At 41.5% G+C, this 18,288-nt stretch overlaps 1 protein-coding gene across 4 annotated transcripts in view; it reads left to right on the forward strand.

Annotated features, from left to right (window-relative positions):
* Nucleotides 1–18,288, forward strand: part of cabp1b (calcium binding protein 1b) — a 35,409-nt gene that overhangs the window by 16,171 nt on the left and 950 nt on the right. For 2 of the 4 annotated variants that reach the window (XM_061698940.1, XM_061698943.1), the window contains exons 2-7: nucleotides 11,759–11,789; nucleotides 11,869–12,012; nucleotides 12,319–12,428; nucleotides 13,224–13,298; nucleotides 13,521–13,593; nucleotides 16,859–18,288. The exon at nucleotides 16,859–18,288 is cut by the window's right edge and continues 950 nt beyond it. In XM_061698940.1, coding sequence (XP_061554924.1) covers nucleotides 11,759–11,789; nucleotides 11,869–12,012; nucleotides 12,319–12,428; nucleotides 13,224–13,298; nucleotides 13,521–13,593; nucleotides 16,859–16,884 — 459 coding nt within the window. In that variant the 3' untranslated portion in view covers nucleotides 16,885–18,288. Of the gene's footprint in view, nucleotides 1–2,070; nucleotides 2,578–4,530; nucleotides 7,081–8,802; nucleotides 8,971–11,758; nucleotides 11,790–11,868; nucleotides 12,013–12,318; nucleotides 12,429–13,223; nucleotides 13,299–13,520; nucleotides 13,594–16,858 lie in introns of those variants that run through there. The other 2 variants (XM_061698941.1, XM_061698942.1) reach the window with 2 other exon arrangements.

Here is an 18,288-nt window from a genome sequence, read left to right on the forward strand (position 1 = left end):
ACAGATATACAATAGGACTCGATCCAATTGCAAAAGACGTGCCTCCCGTGGCTACGTGGCGGCCACGTTGAATGTGGGTCATTGACGTCGCGGCCATGTGACGATGGTTGTATCTATTGTCTATTGTACAGAGAGCAAAGAGAAAGCAGCACAAGTCTCTGAACATGCTATTTTAGATACAGTAACAGTTTTTTTTTGTCAAGCCGTTCGCCTTTGGCAACAGATTTGGAACTAAGAAGCACACTAATTCCTCGCGGCTCATGAAAGAGACTCACCTTTGATGAGTGCTCTGTCACCGGTTGATTTGGACTAGACCCAGAAGCAGGCAAAGGCTGAGAGGTTGTGATGAAAGGTTTATTGGAAAAGGGAATGGAGACGGTTCTTGAGCTGTGCTGGCGGGTTGTCGAGGCAGGGAACGTGTGGCAGATTTGCATCATTATCCTGCTGAACAGTCCACCCTCATTTAATTTTCCTTATCCTCGTAGATGGCAGCAGATTTTTGTCAAGAATGTCTCAGGACATTTGCCCATTCATCCTTCCTTCAATAATGTGAAGTTTCATTTGCTGAAAAGCAGCCCCACACCATCATGTTCCCACCTCCAAACTTCACTGCTGGTATGGTGTTTTTTGGGTGATGTGCAGTGCCATTTCTCCTCCAAACGTGGTGTCCAATATGGCATCCAAACAGTTACATTTTGCTCTCATCAGACCAGACTGTATTCTCCCAGTATTTAACTGGCTTGTCCAAATGTTTTTCAGCAAACTTTAAATGACCTTTGACATGCTTTTTTTTTCAGCAATGGGGTCTTGCGTGGTGAGCGTGCATACAGGCCATGGCGGCGGAGGGCATTACTCACTGTTTTCCTTGTGACAATAGTACCTGCTAATTCCAGGTCTTTTTGAAGCTCTCCACAGGTGCTTCTTGGCTCTTGGACAACTCTTCTGATTATTCTTTGCACTCCTCTGTCAGAAATCTTGCGAGGCGCAACTGATCGAGGCAAATTTATGGTGGTATGATCGGCCTTCCACTTACAACATGGAACATTCAGAAACATGGAACATTCAGAAACTTAGATATGCGCCTGTAACCAATGCCATCGTTATGTTTTTTAACAATTACTTTCCGATGGTCTTGAGGCAGCTCTCTGCTCTTACCCATCATGTGTCTTGACTCACACTGTGGCAATGAGACTTTTTTGTAGGCCATCAATTACGACTGAACCAGCTGATATTCCTTTGCACTGACAAGGGACTGGATTGATGTTTGATTATTGACAGATTTTAGGTGTTGTTTTGGCTTTCCATGCCTTTTTGCGCCTCCTTTTCTTCATGTGTTCAATACTTTTTCCCTGTGTCATTTCACATTTTTACACACAACTTAATTTCTGAGCTTATTTGTTCTACTGTCTTTGTAATTATGGATGACTTGGGTTGTTCCCAACATCTGGTGACATTTTCAGGTCACCTTTGGAAGTATATTTAGGCAGAAAAATGGTGACATGTTAAATACGTATTTCAGCCACTGTATGATGTTTCCATACTTAGTGTTTTTCATTTGATTGTTTTATGTTTATGGTCCAGATGTGTTTCTCATACAAATATGTGGCTATCCATCTAGAGCTGTTTCAGCAGCTGTTTGACACTTCTGCTTGTTGTTTTGGTGGAAAAATGACGGGCAATAAATGTGTGTGTGTGTACAAGAGAGCCAGGTTGAGTGATTCATGCCAATGTATGCTGCTTGGGAGAAAAATATCAATAAATCCACACCAACAGTTTTATTTTGTGTGTGTTTGCATTTGGAGCAGCTGTTTTGGTCTAAAGCCAAGCCCTTCAAGCTTAAAATGACTTTGTGATGTGTGTGGATGGATGGATGGAGTGATGGATGGATGAAATGATGGATGCAATATAGTGGGGAAAAGAAGCATGATTAGTGTATTTTTGGATTACGATCCTCACGTGTGTGTGTGTGTGTGTGTGTCTGCTTGGCTGTATCCGTGCGTTTTGGATTAGCCTCTGCGGCGTCTTGCTCCGGGGAAGGTAATATGCTTGTCCGAAAGAGCCTCTTCTATGGAATTTGCATAGATTTGGGAAAGCGTGGAAGAAAGAGAGAGCAGGCGAGCAAGAAAGAGAGGAGGGTAGAGAGAAAGTGAGTGAGCGAGAGCGAGGGAAGGAGACAGGGGTAGAGGGGAGGGATGCAAAGACCGTCGGAGAGAGGATGGAATGATTAAGCCATCTTTTCCACTCCCGCCGCTTGCATCTCCTCGCTCATCCGTGTTCTTCCGATCCGTCGTTCGTTCTCCTTCGTCTCAGTCCCCCGACTCTCGTCCCTTTCCTCCTCTATCATCCCTTTCCACTTCTCCCCAAATGTCCTCTCCTGTCAGTCAATGAGCCAGTGAAACCTTCTTCCCTTTTTCCACTCACTCCAGATTCCAATGCATGCCAGGAGACGCACGCGGACACACATGCACACGCCGTCGTCACACACTCTTAGGGGGAAAACATAAGGCGAGACCACCGCGTTTGGGGCTTTTTGCAATGGGCAACTCTGTAAAGTCGCTTAAAATTTTCACCAAGAAGGTAAGCTTTGCTCTTGTGTTTGTGGTCCCTGCATGTTCGCTTACCCCAAACTCCCGACGGTGACCTGACTGGACTTCGTGTAGTACTGTTTGACTTTGACTAATTGCTTTGAAGGAAACAGTCGGAGGATGTACTTTGTTTGTGATGCTGTGTTTCCACCGTAGCTTCAGCGTTGCATGCGTGCTGTGTTTTCAGGAGTAAAAATGCATTGCTTACAGTTGGTCAGTGTGACATGAGGGCAACGAGTGGATCTTGTCACCAGTGGAACTTTAGTGGAGGCAACTTTACAACTTTGTCAGTAAAGTGGAACCTCAAAAGTCGAACACAATCCATTTCAGAATGCTGATCGGCCTCTATTATAATGGCTCGCGAATAGAATCTGTTCTATAAAACCATTACAAATTCTGAAAAAAAAATGGTTTTGAGGAACGCAAAGCAAGATATACAGTCACACAAGCGTAAAAAGAAGTGCACCTGTTATACCTCCTATTATTTTTACAGTCAAGTTGATCCATTTTAAAGTTATAAAATGTAATCAAATGAAAAGCTTTAACCTTCCTGTTATGTTGCGAGTCAAAGTGACCAATTTTACAGTACATTAAAGTACCATTTAAACATTTTCATCAGTCATACAAGTATAAAAAGAAGTCAGCCTGTTCCTCCTCCTATTTTAAAGTGAAGTCAGATTTTTTTGCCCAATGTGACATGCATCAGATGTTTTCATGTCAATTCCATTTTTCCCAAATCCGACCGATTCTTCTATCGCATCTGCGTGTGAATCGGACACGTATCCTATGCGAGTGCAGTGCATCAAAATGCAAAACAGACAAGCTATGGCGGATGATGGCGCATAAAACAGTTAGTGGTGAAACGAAGATTCTGTAGAACTGATAAAGCACCAAACTCCTGGAACTGCCACAAACGCGTCGGGGCATATTTACTTCCGTAAACACACGGTGCCTCGTGTTTGTGCGAATGCGCAACGTGACGTCCTGTTTTGTGCGCATGCGTGTCACTTCACGGAGCCCAGTAGAAGTCGTATTTGTTTTTGGAGTGTGAACATAAAAAAGATCGAACCTAAGAAGGATTCCGAATTGGGCATCATGCCCTGCAGTGTGAACCGAGCCAATGTTTTAATCAATCAATTTTAAAGCTATAATCCGTGATTTCTGGCGCCCCCTACTGCGGGTCCGTTGCGTCGATATGGCGTAGGTTGTGCCAAGTCCAACTGACCCCATCTCCCCCTCTCCCAAGACATACATATACATTTCCGGGTTCCCCTTAAACCAGTCAAATAATGTACATTAGAACGTAAACATATTATTGTGTTTTACAACAATACTTAAAACTATATTTATAATGTACCTATGGCTAAAAAAAAAACAAAGCCTGTGGCCCAAGCGTACACGGGCGGTATACGTACGTACGTTTGTGCGTGTCACCGGCTGTTCAAATAAGCGAGCATCTTTTAAAATACTTCATCGCTCCCACGTCCTGATTCTGTAGCAACCCGCTTCTTCCAATGGCTCCTTGAAAAGAGGTAGATGTTGTAAATTTGCGGCATTTTTTTATTGTTTTTTTAAATTTTACCCTTCTGTTGGTTTACATTTTTAGTTATACAACTGTGAAGGAGTTTTGAAGTTGAATGTTCCACTGTTGTGTTTTCTATATTGTCGTAAATGAAGAACATGATCACTTGCAAACCGACAAGCGAAGAAACAGTGCAGCATCTGTTGTCTTCATTGCATAGCCTTAAACTGGCTGCTCAGTGAATCCTCACCAGCAGGAACTGCACTTTGTTTGCATGTAAAAAAAAAAAAAAAGAAAGACAGTCGAAGCCATCTGCACACACGTGATGGACAACTTCTTGCTCCACTTGGGCCTTTTTCTCCTGACTTTTTTTTTTTTTTTTTTTTTTCTCTCTCTTTTCTCTCCCCCCCCCCCTCCTCCTTTTTGTGTGTTATGTAACCGTCCGCGCGTGGCTTGGTAGTAATTTTCTGGCACGATGTATCCGCAAACATCCCCTGCGCCATGCATCACTTGCTCAGATTAGCCAGTGGGCATGGAGCCCCCCATGCTTGGCTACTGCAGGAATGCACAAAGTGGCTGCATTCGGGCTGACATGGTAGCAGATGGGGTGTGAAGGTCATTTAGAGTATGCGACAGCACGTTCGTTTATTGTATATACGCTTTAAATGTTGTATACTGGTTTAAAGATGCATGCGGCGATCGCGGCTCTTTTGGTAATTCGCTGTGACAGTCACACAATCTGAAGAGCTGATCGGTGATGTCACGTTCTATTTTCAGTCTTTTTATGGCTATGGCTTGCTTCGTTTCACCGTTAACAAGGAACCGCCTGGTTTTAATTAACCTGTAGCTCCCTCTGTAATTGGGTCAACTTTGCACGAGAGCCTCCTCCGCCCTCGGGTTGATGAGCTTCATTGGTGATTATAAATAATTGGCCGGCTGCACATAAAAGTCATCTTTTGGACTGGTCGGTAGAATGTGGATGAGGTTCAGGTGCGTCTTTTGAGCCAAGGGTGACACACTGATCGTGGTTTCTATTAGGCATCATGCCCCTTGTCCCATACTGTTCTGTACTCGTCTAATTGTTTTGTAATGTGAGCGTAAATGTTCAAAATAAATAATAACATTTTAAAAATCAAACTTTTATTTTTATTTATTTCAGCAATATCATGGCACTATAGTGGTACATGCTGCTGCCTTTTGTGCAGACGACGCAGGTTGAATTCCCAGCCGATGCTCCAAAACCCAGCTACTGCCAGTCCCAAACCCGAATAAAAAACGGGTGGGTTGCGTCAGCAAGTGCATTAAAAAAAAAAAAAAGAAGAATACTGTGCTAAACAAATCATGCGAGGGACTCGTTGTGGCGGCCCCTAATGGGACAAACCCAAAGTCATAAAAACAACATTTCAGTAATGTTGTGTCAATACTGATAATCCTGATTATTTTGGTCATGATAATTGTGTTTTGAAATGTTCAGTTTCATCTTGAAGAATGCACAATGAAACATGTAAAGACATTCTTCAAAATTGATCAAATAAAACTTTAGAGAGAAAATCGAACATCTATTGTTTACAGTGGCAAAAGAATAAGGCGTCAAATAATCGTGATTTTGCATTAAGGGCAAGAAGGAGCGCAGTAAAGTGTGTTGTTGATATAAAAAAAAAAAAATAATAATCTCTTTTTCTTCCAGAGTAGTCCTTCAATTGCAAATTCAACATGTATCAAATCATATATTATTGTTTTATTGCTGTTCTTGAAGTCATTTTTTTAGTCTGTCTTTCTGACTGTGTTACCACCAGCTCTCCCTGTCCTTTCTATGGAGTGTGGTGCAATGGGGCCTTCTGCCCCAAGTTGCCAGGGAAACAGCATAATGAGCCGAGCTTGCGTTTTAGCTTTATTTGGCAAAAATAGCCTCTTTCACACCAGCCATCTACACTCCCGGTTTGCTGTCCTGTGTTTAAGGTACCGTTAAAGATTAAAGGGTTGAAGTTAACCTAGAAATTTGACCACCCTCAGCTGGAATGTCACCAGCCGTGACAAGATTGTGAAATTGAGCGCCGACGACTCACTGTTTGGGCTCTATTTTAGTGAACGGCATAAATCCTGCGTGCGGTGTAACTCTGTCCCATAGGTGGCTTACACCAGCGTAGTCGCATTTGTGCATTTGTGTTGCTGTATCAGTCGGGCACCTGGCAGTCATAGTAACAGGGGGGAGGTGGGTTCTCACTTAGCTTCATGGCGGTGCTCCTGAGGCGGCCCCACCGGGCTGCATGACTACGTGGCATTGGGGCTCCCCTCTCATGACCCACGGCCTTTCCCCGGGTCCCCCCCTTATCGTTCCCTTGTCGGGTGCCCCTATCGGCCCTCCTTTCCAACAAACAAGGGACACGCTCCCGCCCTCGGGCTGGGCGGGGACTGGCTGCATCGTGTGCCCTGCAGGTTGGGGGTGGACCCCTGTGCTCGATCCCACCCCTCGATTGATTGGGTGAGGTCCTCAGCCGCCGCGGTTCAGGCACAGCAATTACAGGACACTTCTGTCAGTCTTTGTGCACGCGAAACGGTGTCAATTCACTCGCATGTGTCCGCAGGCACCCCCCCACAGAACCCCCCACCCCCCAAGCCCCCATCGCTGGATGTGGGGCCACTCACTTAGTGCGACAAATAACTCATGAATATGCGAATCGCTTGGGTATCCCCCTCACTCACACTCTCGTCCTGTAGATTTTTATAATTTACATGGTCAATCCCACCACACTTCAGTTGTGTTCACGACCCTTGTCCTGCATGCTTCTTCTCCTGTCCTTGTCCTGTTCTATCTTGTCCTGTCCTTCCCTCACAGGGTGTATGTAGCACTACAGCCTCATGCAGCACTCATATCTTATGTTTCATTGTTGTAGATATGATCGCACCAACGCGAGAGTGAGTGGAGCAGTGTCACTGGTCTGGCCATAATGTGGCAACTGACAATGGGAGCGGGTAACCTTATTAAATACAGAATACATTGGTGATAACCATTAGTGACTTGAATATCTCACCATCAGTGATACAGTATGTCATATTTTCAGACACAAACATAAAGAATATCAACTTTTCCTTTTTGAAATTAAAAAATAATAATGCATAACAACAGGATGTGTTTTCTTTTTTTTTTTTAACCTGTCCTGTTCAGCTGCTTAGTTATGCAGTATGCTGGATCTGTGTGCCTTTTAATGTCAGAACAGTTTTGCTGTTTTATATACTTTAGTCCCTCTGTTGCCTTTTGTACCGGAAATGTGGTCGGACAGAATGCGGTTTTAGAGGCGACAGACAGAGAGAAAAGAGAAAACAGAACAGAATTAACAGAAAACAGGAACAGCATTACAATAGCCATCAGGCAGAATCGTCACATCTCCAAAACCACCACTTTTCAGGAGAAAAAAAAAAACGTCATTTTGCTTGAGTTACCACAAACACCGCAATCTTTGAAGTTGGTATTATACTTTATATTAATATCGTATACTGTTGTGCACCAGCATCAACACAAAACCTACTCAAAATTATGCTCAATCACTCATTTAATTTGTTGAAAAATAAAAAATAGAACACCTTCGCTTTTTAACGTAATTGATTACAATATGATGAACACGCCGCCGCAAGCTGAGCCCATCGTAGTCTGCACTAAGCGAAAAGGCTTTCATACTCAACAAAAACTAACAACTGTGTTCACGTCATCTTCTCCAAACCATATTTCAAAGGTCTTAGAGTGATAAGTGATGCAAAAACAAGCTGGCTAGAAAAAAAAATTAGGATGCACTCACTTAACTGACCTTCATGCTGATGGGCTTCCTTCTGCAACGAACCATTACAACTATCAATTTTTCACAAAACAGAACAACTCAAATGTATCAAACACAACTATTTTCACTCGTATTTGTCAGAAAAACATACAGAACTTTAACCTTGAGGCGACATAATGCTGCGAGGCTCCAGCAGAGTCAAGAAGACGTGGAATTATTATTATAATCATTACACTTCTCAGACAGTTGAAGTGTCCAAGACAGTTAATAGAACTCATTCTATTTTCAACACTTTAGATTGTTTAAGAATTTGTAAATATATATATATATATATATATATATATATATATATATAATCAAATCAAATCAAATAAAAGACCACTTGGGGACTGACCATTACAATTGATTTGTGAGAAAATATGAAATTCACTGTGTTTGGACTTAAGGAATGAGGTTTCTCCCAGAAAGTGACATTAATACCATTACACAAGGGTAACGGAGAAGCAATGGAGAGAAGAGGCACGACGAAAATAGGACAAGACGGGACAGCAGTAGTGAGACGGGAACTAAATGGAGTTTCTATGCAGTGCCATTGGGATGTTGAAGGGAGTGCATGGCTTAAAAAGTTTTGGAAAGGCTGTCATAGACAATTTTTGGTGCACTTTGTCACTTTTGGAAGAAAGAATAGGAATGAAAAAGCATATCAGACAGTATGAAAACTGCTCTGCCTCCCTCCCCTGTAGTTTCCCTGACGTTCGTGTTCCATAATGACAGACTCCAGATCGGCAAATGACTGACAGACGTGTTCGCAAACCCCTCATCCCTCCCCCACGTCGACGCCGCGTTGCCTCAAACTGAGTCTCCCATCTTTATTTACCACCCTGCTCCTCAATACCCTAACTGTGGGCCGATTCCGCTCCAGGACCAGAAGAAGAACTACAAAGCGGTGCAATCCTGCGAGGAGGGGGGCTCTGGGGGGGGCTATCTGGAGCCGCTAGTGGCCCTGGCCCAGAACGGCGCCAACATGCACAACGTACTGGGGCCCGCGTGCATCTTTCTACGCAAGGGCTTCGCCGAGAGCCGGCAGGCTGTACGTAAGTCCAGAAAGTAGCACGTGCATGCATGCTGAGAGATAAGCGCGCCGTCAATTACACGCCATCGCAATCAGCACTTACTGCGGAAGTGTGACCTGGAAATATGGATTTCATTCACTTTAAGTCACAGGAAGCTACCTCTCAAATGGAATACATTATATATCATTAAATATCGTTTTTGAATGAAGTTGAAATTAATTAGTTATATTACAAAACTACTCCCCCTAAATTGTACAATCATTCATTCGTACTATTGTCTTAAATCACAATTTAAGACAATAGTACGAATGATTGTAATCATAATGGGCCTACTTTTCATTGAACTCTTTTACCCATTCACAATATTTAAAAAATATACATATATGACAATACACTGTATATTAAATTTTTAACATATTATTTTTGCTGCCACAGGTTAAAATAAAATGTAAAAAATGAATCAGCGTGACATCACTACCAGTCATGGGTGCTGCTATAATGATTGACATGTGACACCGTCCAATGACTGCATGAGCAGAGAGTGAAACGCAAGCCACACCAAGTGGAGGAATAAATGCTGACTGATACATGTATTTTCTTATCCTGGCAGTTTTGTGGATCCCCCAAAACATTTTGAAAAGACATCAGTTTAACACGCATTGTAATGTGTACCAATTGTAATATTGGCAAAATATATTTATAAATATTATCCATCCATCCATTTTCCGTACCGCTTATCCTCACTCGGGTCGCAGACGTGCTGGAGCCTATCCCAGCTACAGTATCTTTGGGCGAGAGGCAGGGTACACACCCAGAACTGGTCACGCCTACAGGCAATTTAAAGTCTTCAATTAACCTACCATGAATGTCTTTGGGATGTGGGAGGAAACCGGAGTGCCCGGAGAAAACCCACGCAGGCACGGAGAGAACATGCAAACTCCACACAGGCGAGGCCGGGATTTGAACCCCGGTTGGCAGAACTGTGAGGCAGGCGCTCTAACCAGTCATCCACCGTGCCGCCATATTATATTATATTATATTATATTATATTATATTATATTATATTATATATTACCGCTATATATAAAAGCGATAATACTTAATATTTTTTGACAGTTTTAAAAAAAACATTTTAATCCTGCTAAGGAATAATGTTTTAATTTTATTCATTAATTATACTCACAATAATTCCTCAACTACATTTATTTCCATTAAAATCACCTAATTCGCCTACTTTAGTTTTTTCTTATTAGTTATATTTAAATTCTAATAATATATGTATTTTTAAATAATACTGTGTGTGTGTGTGTGTGTGTATATATATATATATATATATATATATATATATATATATATATATATTGTCCCTGTCATTTACACTTAATTCCCATTCAGATTGCAGATACATTGTCAAAACCATGTCAAGGGGGAACATCACGGTCGGTTCGGGTTCAGTGCTTTCAAGTCATTTCCTGTAATTTAGTAAAAATCGGGCATTTTGATTTGAAAACAACGTGATCTATCTGCTTTGAGATTGAAAAATGTGACATTTCCGACACCGTATTGGTGGCCATATTGGCGGAGCAACGTCTTTACTGTAAAATAGTCAATTTTGTGTGCACTTACATTTCCTTCTAAAATGTGATGTTGCTGTGTCTGCGTGTGCCCAAATGTTGACATTCGTATGACGATGGCAAAGGGAAGAAATGACACTTCCATGGCGATTATTTGTCTTTGTCGCTCTGCGACAATGAGGTGACGCGTCAGACTTTTTTCTTCTTATACAAATCATGAGTCAGGAGAGGTGAGCGTGACTGCGCTGACTACTGAGTGGTCGCTGTGCTGATGAGCTGCTAGATGGCTGTTCCTTTTTGGATGCGGCGATTGTCTCGCCACACTTGCATTGGCCACGAGTACACGTGTACACACGTAGCATGCTCCGGGTCGTGTCTGGTCCAGTAATAAGAGTCACTATAAAATGATGCACCATCTATTTTAAAATGCTCAACCTAAACCTTGAATCCACATTTAATTGGTCATAGACAACCACAGTGTATGTCGCACATCCTTTGGATTTTCTCATGGAGAGACTTCATCTGGCAATCATTAAAATACTAGTAACTAAAATGCAGCTCTGCTTACCTTTTGCTTTGGACATGATAGCAGGGGCATCCACCGTGGGCGGTGTGGGCTTTTCTCCATGATAGTGACTCAGCAATAGTAGTGCTACAGAAAGTGTAGTTGTTTGAAAGTGGCTTTGGATCTTCAGCCAGCCTAGCCACTCAAGTCATGGGCGGAGAAAATTTGTGTGAGGGTGGTTATTATTTAGATTAGCCACATTGAAACAGAAGATGTACTTTGTTGTTTAATTTAATACTTGATGATGCTTGACAGAGACCCAAGCAATTAAAAAGGGAATTTTCCTCAATATCTCCCTTTTAAACTCCAATTTCACTTGACATAGATTGTAATATGCAATAATAACATCATTTAATATTCCCTTATGCAAATAAAAGCCCCATGCATCACTGTTTAAAGAAAACAAATAAGGTTCATTTCATTTCTATTATGAAATTTATTTAATTTTAGTTCAGGGTTTAAACATGTTTGCGTCTCCAGTACTTTTCAGCAGGCGATCTCACACAAAATCGCTTCCTCTCGATCTGGAAGAAGCAAATGTTCACACGTGTACATATCTGTCTATTTGTCACGCCGCCGTGCTGCGTGAGGAGTGCTGTGATCTGGCACAGTTTGTACGTTAACAGCAGTAGTGGGCTGCTCACCCTCCCATGTGATTCCTTACAGGACCGAGAGCTGCGGCCAGAAGAAATGGATGGTAAGCGACAGCGACAAAAATAAAATAGCCCCTAGTTTAAATGTAATCCTGTAATACTTGCCCTCCGATGCGCTCGCAGAGCTGCGTGAGGCCTTCAAGGAGTTCGACAAGGACAAAGACGGCTTCATCGGCTGCAAAGACTTGGGCAACTGCATGAGGACGATGGGATACATGCCCACAGAGATGGAGCTGATCGAACTTAGCCAGCAGATAAATATGAATCGTAAGTGTACCTATCAAACAGGCCAGGGTTCTCCAACTTTTGGGGTTCCAATTTGTTCGAGGATGTTCTCATAATCTTAACGTCTACTAATTGGCTTAGTATTATGTTTTATTAGTGTGCCTGTCCTCATATGTACTGCAGGTATGTATTTTTTTTTGGTAAAATGATACAACGTAATAATTGTATTATTTTTAAGATATTTATTTTGCGGACCAGCCAAGTTAAAGGCTAACAGACCCAGTTTGAGAACAACTGATATACAGGACACTTCATTGGGTACATTCAATTTCTTTCGGGGCCCAACAGTGGGCGGACATGTTGACTTTGAGGACTTCGTTGAGCTCATGGGGCCCAAACTTCTCGCTGAGACTGCAGACATGATCGGCGTGAAGGAGCTGCGTGATGCTTTCAAGGAGGTAGGGACATTTCAGTGATAGTATTATTTATCCATCCAATTTCCTCTTTAGTGTGGTGGGTGTGCTGGAGCATTTTCCCAGCTAACTTTGGGTGAGAGGTGGGATACACCTTGAACTGGGCGCCAGCCAATTGCAGGGCACATATCGCCAAACAACCATTCACAATCACATTCACACCTACGGGCAATTTGAGTCTTTAATGAACTTAACTTGCATGTTTTTGGAATGTTGGAGGAAGCAAGGGTGGACATGCAAATCCCGCACAGGAAGGCTGGAGCTGAGATTTGAACCCTGAACTGTGCGGCAGCGCCAACCACTTGGGCACTGTGCTGCAACGATGTTATTACTTTGGGTGGAATTGTAGGAGGCACAGTGAACGAGTGGTTAGCATGTTTGCCTCATAGTTCTGAAATTGTGGGTTCGAATCCGGGCTCTGCGTGGAGTCTGTGTGCGCTGGTGTGGGTTTTCTCCATGGACTTTGAATTTCACACACAAAAACATGCATGGTAGATTAATTGAAGTCCGTAAATTGTCTAAATTGTCTTTAGGTGTGAATGTGAGTGTCGGTACTCGTTTGTCTATGTGCCCTGTGATTGGCTGGCGATCGGTCTAGGATGTACCCCACCTCGTGCCCAAAATCAGATGGGATAGGCCCCAGATCACCTGCAGTCCTAATGAGGATAAGCGGTACGGAAAATTGAGGGATGTATAGAATTGTGGGATGTAATATGGCCATTCTCTATAGTCTGTTTGTTGTGGGGGGGAAAAAAAGTGAAATAACACTGTCGTTTTCAGTTTGACACCAATGGCGACGGTCAGATCAGCACAGCAGAACTCAGAGAAGCAATGAAAAAGCTTTTAGGACAACAGGTACGTAAACGGGCACGGTTGCCAGATTATTAGAAACGGCTCCGAGTATGATGCAATGCGGCTCCACAGCCAACCACAAAAAAAGCGATTGTGACATGGAGCGATCAAAACTGAGCATCATTATCTTTGGAAAGGCAGATTTTTTTTGATCTAATTAAGAGTGTGAATGAAAGTGAGTTTTCTCACCTCTACTCTCCTTTTTAATTTATTTTTTTTAATCAGGTGGGTCACAGAGATCTGGAGGACATTTTACGAGACATAGACCTCAATGGAGATGGACATGTGGATTTCGAAGGTATGTTATCATGTTGATTGTTTACATAAAATTACTTTTTTTTTTTTAAATGGTGAATTTGGGGGTTGTTATTCGTAAGACAAAGAGTAATCATCAAAATTATACTGAAAAATTGAATGAAATATTTCACTCAGCATGTACGGAATATATGGATATGACTTGAATTGAATTACTGAAATAAATTACATTTTCCACCATATTTTAATTTATTCAGATGGCCATGTATGTATATATATAAATATATATATATATGTGTGTGTGTGTGTGTGTGTGTGTGTGTGTGTGTGTGTGTGTGTGTGTGTGTGTGCGTGTGTATATATAAATACTGTATGTACATTCTCACCCTTCCTACTTACCTCACATTTTAAGTACAGACTGTTTGAGGGGATGAAGGGCACCAGTACGTCTGTCAGATTATCTCCATGGGGATTATGTCACCTCAAAGATTACCAACCCCCGCCACACACACACACACGCACACACACACACATACACACACACACACACACACACACACACACAGAAGGATGCATATTTGTTGCGAGGGATGAGAATATCAGAGAGCACTGCGTTATGTTTTATGATGAGTAAATGCCACAGTGAAGGTCTGGTTCATCTGAGGCACATACTGTACGTACTTTACATGCTGCCTTAATAGTGACATTTACTTCCAAAAGCAAGACTTGAGCTTGCAACAATCAGTGTTTGCCTATTTATTCAAATGTCAAGCAGGACACGCCCTGCTCCAATATTACTGGCTCCAGGACACGCGACGTTGCTCGATGATTGGCTGCTGTATCCCGGTAAAACACGCCCTGCTGCTTTCAGGCAGGAAAAGAAGTATATGACTAAAGTGTAGCGGCGTTAACCCTAACCCAGCCTAATCCTAACCTTATCCCATCCCTGCAGCAACAACAACAACAAAATCCTCTTGTTTTGACTAATATTTTGTATATTGACGTAATAAACACTGGGGAATACTGGGCGTTTTCTTTTTGTCCTTTGAGTCCACGCATGGAAGAGGAGAGGGTGGCTAGAGCAGTTTTGCAGAAGATCTTCTAATTAGCGGAGCTGCAATGTTGGCAGACTTAAACGCCCTTGAGGAAACCATAGGAAACCATTTGTTTGCAGTTACAGAGCGCACTGAGTACAGGAATAGCCTCAGCTAACGGGTCATCTGCGATCTGCTGGCATCACTGTTCTCTGATCAAGACAAAGGCACAAGTGTCTGATCATACTGTATGTTGCTATAGGAAACTCCATGACATATTTGTTTACAGTTCGAGAGAACTCGTGGACAGGAACGGCCTTGGGTGAAGGGCCACATGCCACTTTAACCATTGTGCGGATGATGATGATGATGATGATGATGATTACAATTATTATTTAGGTGCGTGACGTCCATTATAATTTGTAGTCAACAAATAAATAATAATTATATACAAGACTTGAAATACAGACACAATAATCATAAGATGAATCATAAAATAATTTACAAATATACAAAAACATTATTTAATAACATATAAATAAAGCTAAGATGAAAATGACATTTGAAAAAAAAAGGGTGTATTAAAATGTAATGTTAATATAGTCATCACGAAAAATTGTTTTATTACATGATGAATTGAATATTACCACAGAAATATTACTGCTTATAAAAAGTAGAAGTCATAATCGTGTGTAAAATAATCATAATTACTGTACAAGTGCGAAAAGCTTTATCATTACATTCAAATAAAAATATCAAAGGAAGCGGATGGAATTTCATTAAAAATAAAATTTTCGTAACAGAAATACACCATTGTCTTTCGATTCTACTTCTTTCTCAAAGGGGATGCTATATAATTTATATAATGATAATGAATATAATAATTAATGTAATTAATTAGTCGGCCAGCTCAATTTATGAGCACAGTGCGAGCTGGCAAACCGTTCAACTTGATCAAACGTACAACTTAATAAAACTTTTCTGTTTCACACTAAACAACAGTCACACAGAGAAATACATTACAAAGATTTTGATCATATCAAAAAAGAATATTTAAACAAGAGCGACGACTTAGTCTACACTCTTTCTGTAGCCTATTATTGAGTCAGCGCGACCACCCCAATTCATGAGTCAGCTAGCAGCCAATGTTAGCAAACTTAACTCCAGAGATGCAGAGGTACCATGAGATGTAAAACTTCAGTAAAAATACAAAACTAGCAATTCCACCAGACAGCGAGTCAACTTAAAATTCGACCGGGATGTCTACATGTCAAAACAGAACGCGGAAGTGCTGCATGTACAGAGATGGAGCATGTGGACATCCATAGACATAGATGCCAGTGCATTAGACATCTATGGAGACTGAGCTGCAACACTGATGTGACATCTGTGAGCTCAACGCCCTGGTATGTTCCACCCCACCTCGACCCTATCTGTTGCACTGACGAGGAGTTACTGTGCATGTCAAATTTTTTACGATAGCCAGTGGGTAAAGATATTTGCGCCCCTCAGCGGATGTTACAGCACTAAAACAGACAACTGAGATGAATGAAATAACTTTACTCATCATTACTTATTCATTCATACATCTTCCGTACCGCTTATCCTCACTGAGGTCACGGGCGTGCTGGAGCCTATCACAGCTATCTTCGGGCGACAGGCCGGGTAAACCCTGAACTGGTCGCCAGCTGGTCGCAGGGCACATATAAAGAAACAACCGTTTACACACCCATTCACACCTATGGGCAATTTAGAGTCTTCAATCAACCTACCACGCAGGCACGGGAAGAACATGCAAACTCCACACAGGCGTGGCCGGATTTGAACCCAGGTCTTCAGAATTGTGAGGCAGACGTGCTAATCAGAGCGTCCACCCTGTCGCCATCTTTACATATATTCACCTATATTTTTTATCATAAATTATAAAACAAATTTGTGACAGTGACCTCTTGGAAAAGTAATTTCGGCCCTTTGTATGTTCCACATATATTCACATATATACATATCATATACCACTTATTCTGCTCATCAAGAAATAGATATAGTGTACATATATTTCGAAATTTTTTCATTTTGCTATCAATACTTTTATTTATTTTTTGTCTTCAATGAAAGTAATACGGTGATGACCATGTGTGCTGGGTGCGTAGAGGGGCAGCGCCCTAACGCCCTCTATTGACTAGCCGCCACTGCTACATTGTATACAAAATGCTGTGACAATCATTTCCAATTAGCACATGTGCTGACTTGTGCTGCTGTGGCTTTAATTGGCAGAATTTGTGCGGATGATGTCTCGATGACTTGAGAGTGGACGGCTGACCTTTTTTGAGAGTGAAAAATCATATCAAGTCCGCTCTGAAACTGCAACGCTGGAGCACAATGGCTGACGAGCACCGCCCGTCAACACTGTTGGGTGTATTCTCCTGCTCTTTCTTTGAACACAAACCTATTTGTTTGGATTATAAACCTTTTTGATATGAACAATAAGTACATTTCCTTCTGGTATGGTTGGTGCTAATGTGCTTGTTGAGTAAACCAATCTGACAATACCATTCAACGTGTAGCGATTTAGACGATGTCATCCACTGAGACCCTACGAGAGCATATGTACTCCCTCAGCTGCTAGTAAAAACCATGGAGGAGATTATCTCAGGGTTTTTTTCTAGGTTATACAGCCACACCCCCAGTGGAATTGGTGAGAAGCACTATGCGATATTAAGGGGGTGGAGAAGAGGAGAGGAAGTCTTATTGCAGAATAACCAATAGATGGTTCAAGCCTGAAGCACTCATACCATATGGAAATATGGACATTTCTATGTGGTCTTGTCAAAGAAGTGTGTTTTTTGTGCTTATTGTTATTTCTCCTCCAGACTGTAGATATTTCACGTTGCGCTGTCATTGAACACACTTCACTGTAAGTCTGAAATGCCATGTAGCAAAGACAGTTCTCTGGGTTTAATGATGTCATATTATTGTGAAATATGTCTTTTTATGTGTGCATTAAGATATCCTCATGTTTCACAGTGCATATAAACGGTCTACACACCCCTGTTCAAATGCCAGGTTTTTGTGATACAATAAAATAATGAAACAAAGACAAATAATGTCTAAACTATTAGGGAACTAGGACCTTAGTCAAAGTAGAAGGAAATATGAACAGTCAGTACAATGACTTCCGGCCTCTACTGGAAAGCAAAAAAAAAAAAAAAAAAAGTCATGAAAAGACTATGAGAACAGATTTTGGGGGGGTTAATCAGAGGCACATTATATGGTGGTACAGTTGTGTGATGACTCGCATTTACCATGTGTTTGAATGTGAACATCCCCACTTACAAAGAGGGTGTGCACACTTGTCCAACCACGTTATCTCAGTTGTTTCTTTCTACTTCCCCTCTCTAAAAAAAAACATCAATTGAATTTTACAGGTTATAGGTCACACTAATGGTGGAAAAAGTTTGGAAATTATTTATCTTGGGTTCCTTTTTTTTTTAAATCACAAAAAAATGGCAAACAGGGGTGTGTAGAGTTTTTATACCCACTATATCTATGTACAGCTCATCTGATGGTCATTTTAAACATTCCATACTGATTCTGAATATCCTTGTGCATGATTATCCAGATTTTTTTATTTTTATTCGATGATACAATTTTTTTTTATAAATATACTTTGTTGTTGGTTGTGTTTTCTGCATTCCTGAAAGCAT

This window comes from Phycodurus eques, chromosome 15 (genome assembly GCF_024500275.1).
Source record: "Phycodurus eques isolate BA_2022a chromosome 15, UOR_Pequ_1.1, whole genome shotgun sequence".
Lineage (NCBI taxonomy): Eukaryota > Metazoa > Chordata > Actinopteri > Syngnathiformes > Syngnathidae > Phycodurus > Phycodurus eques.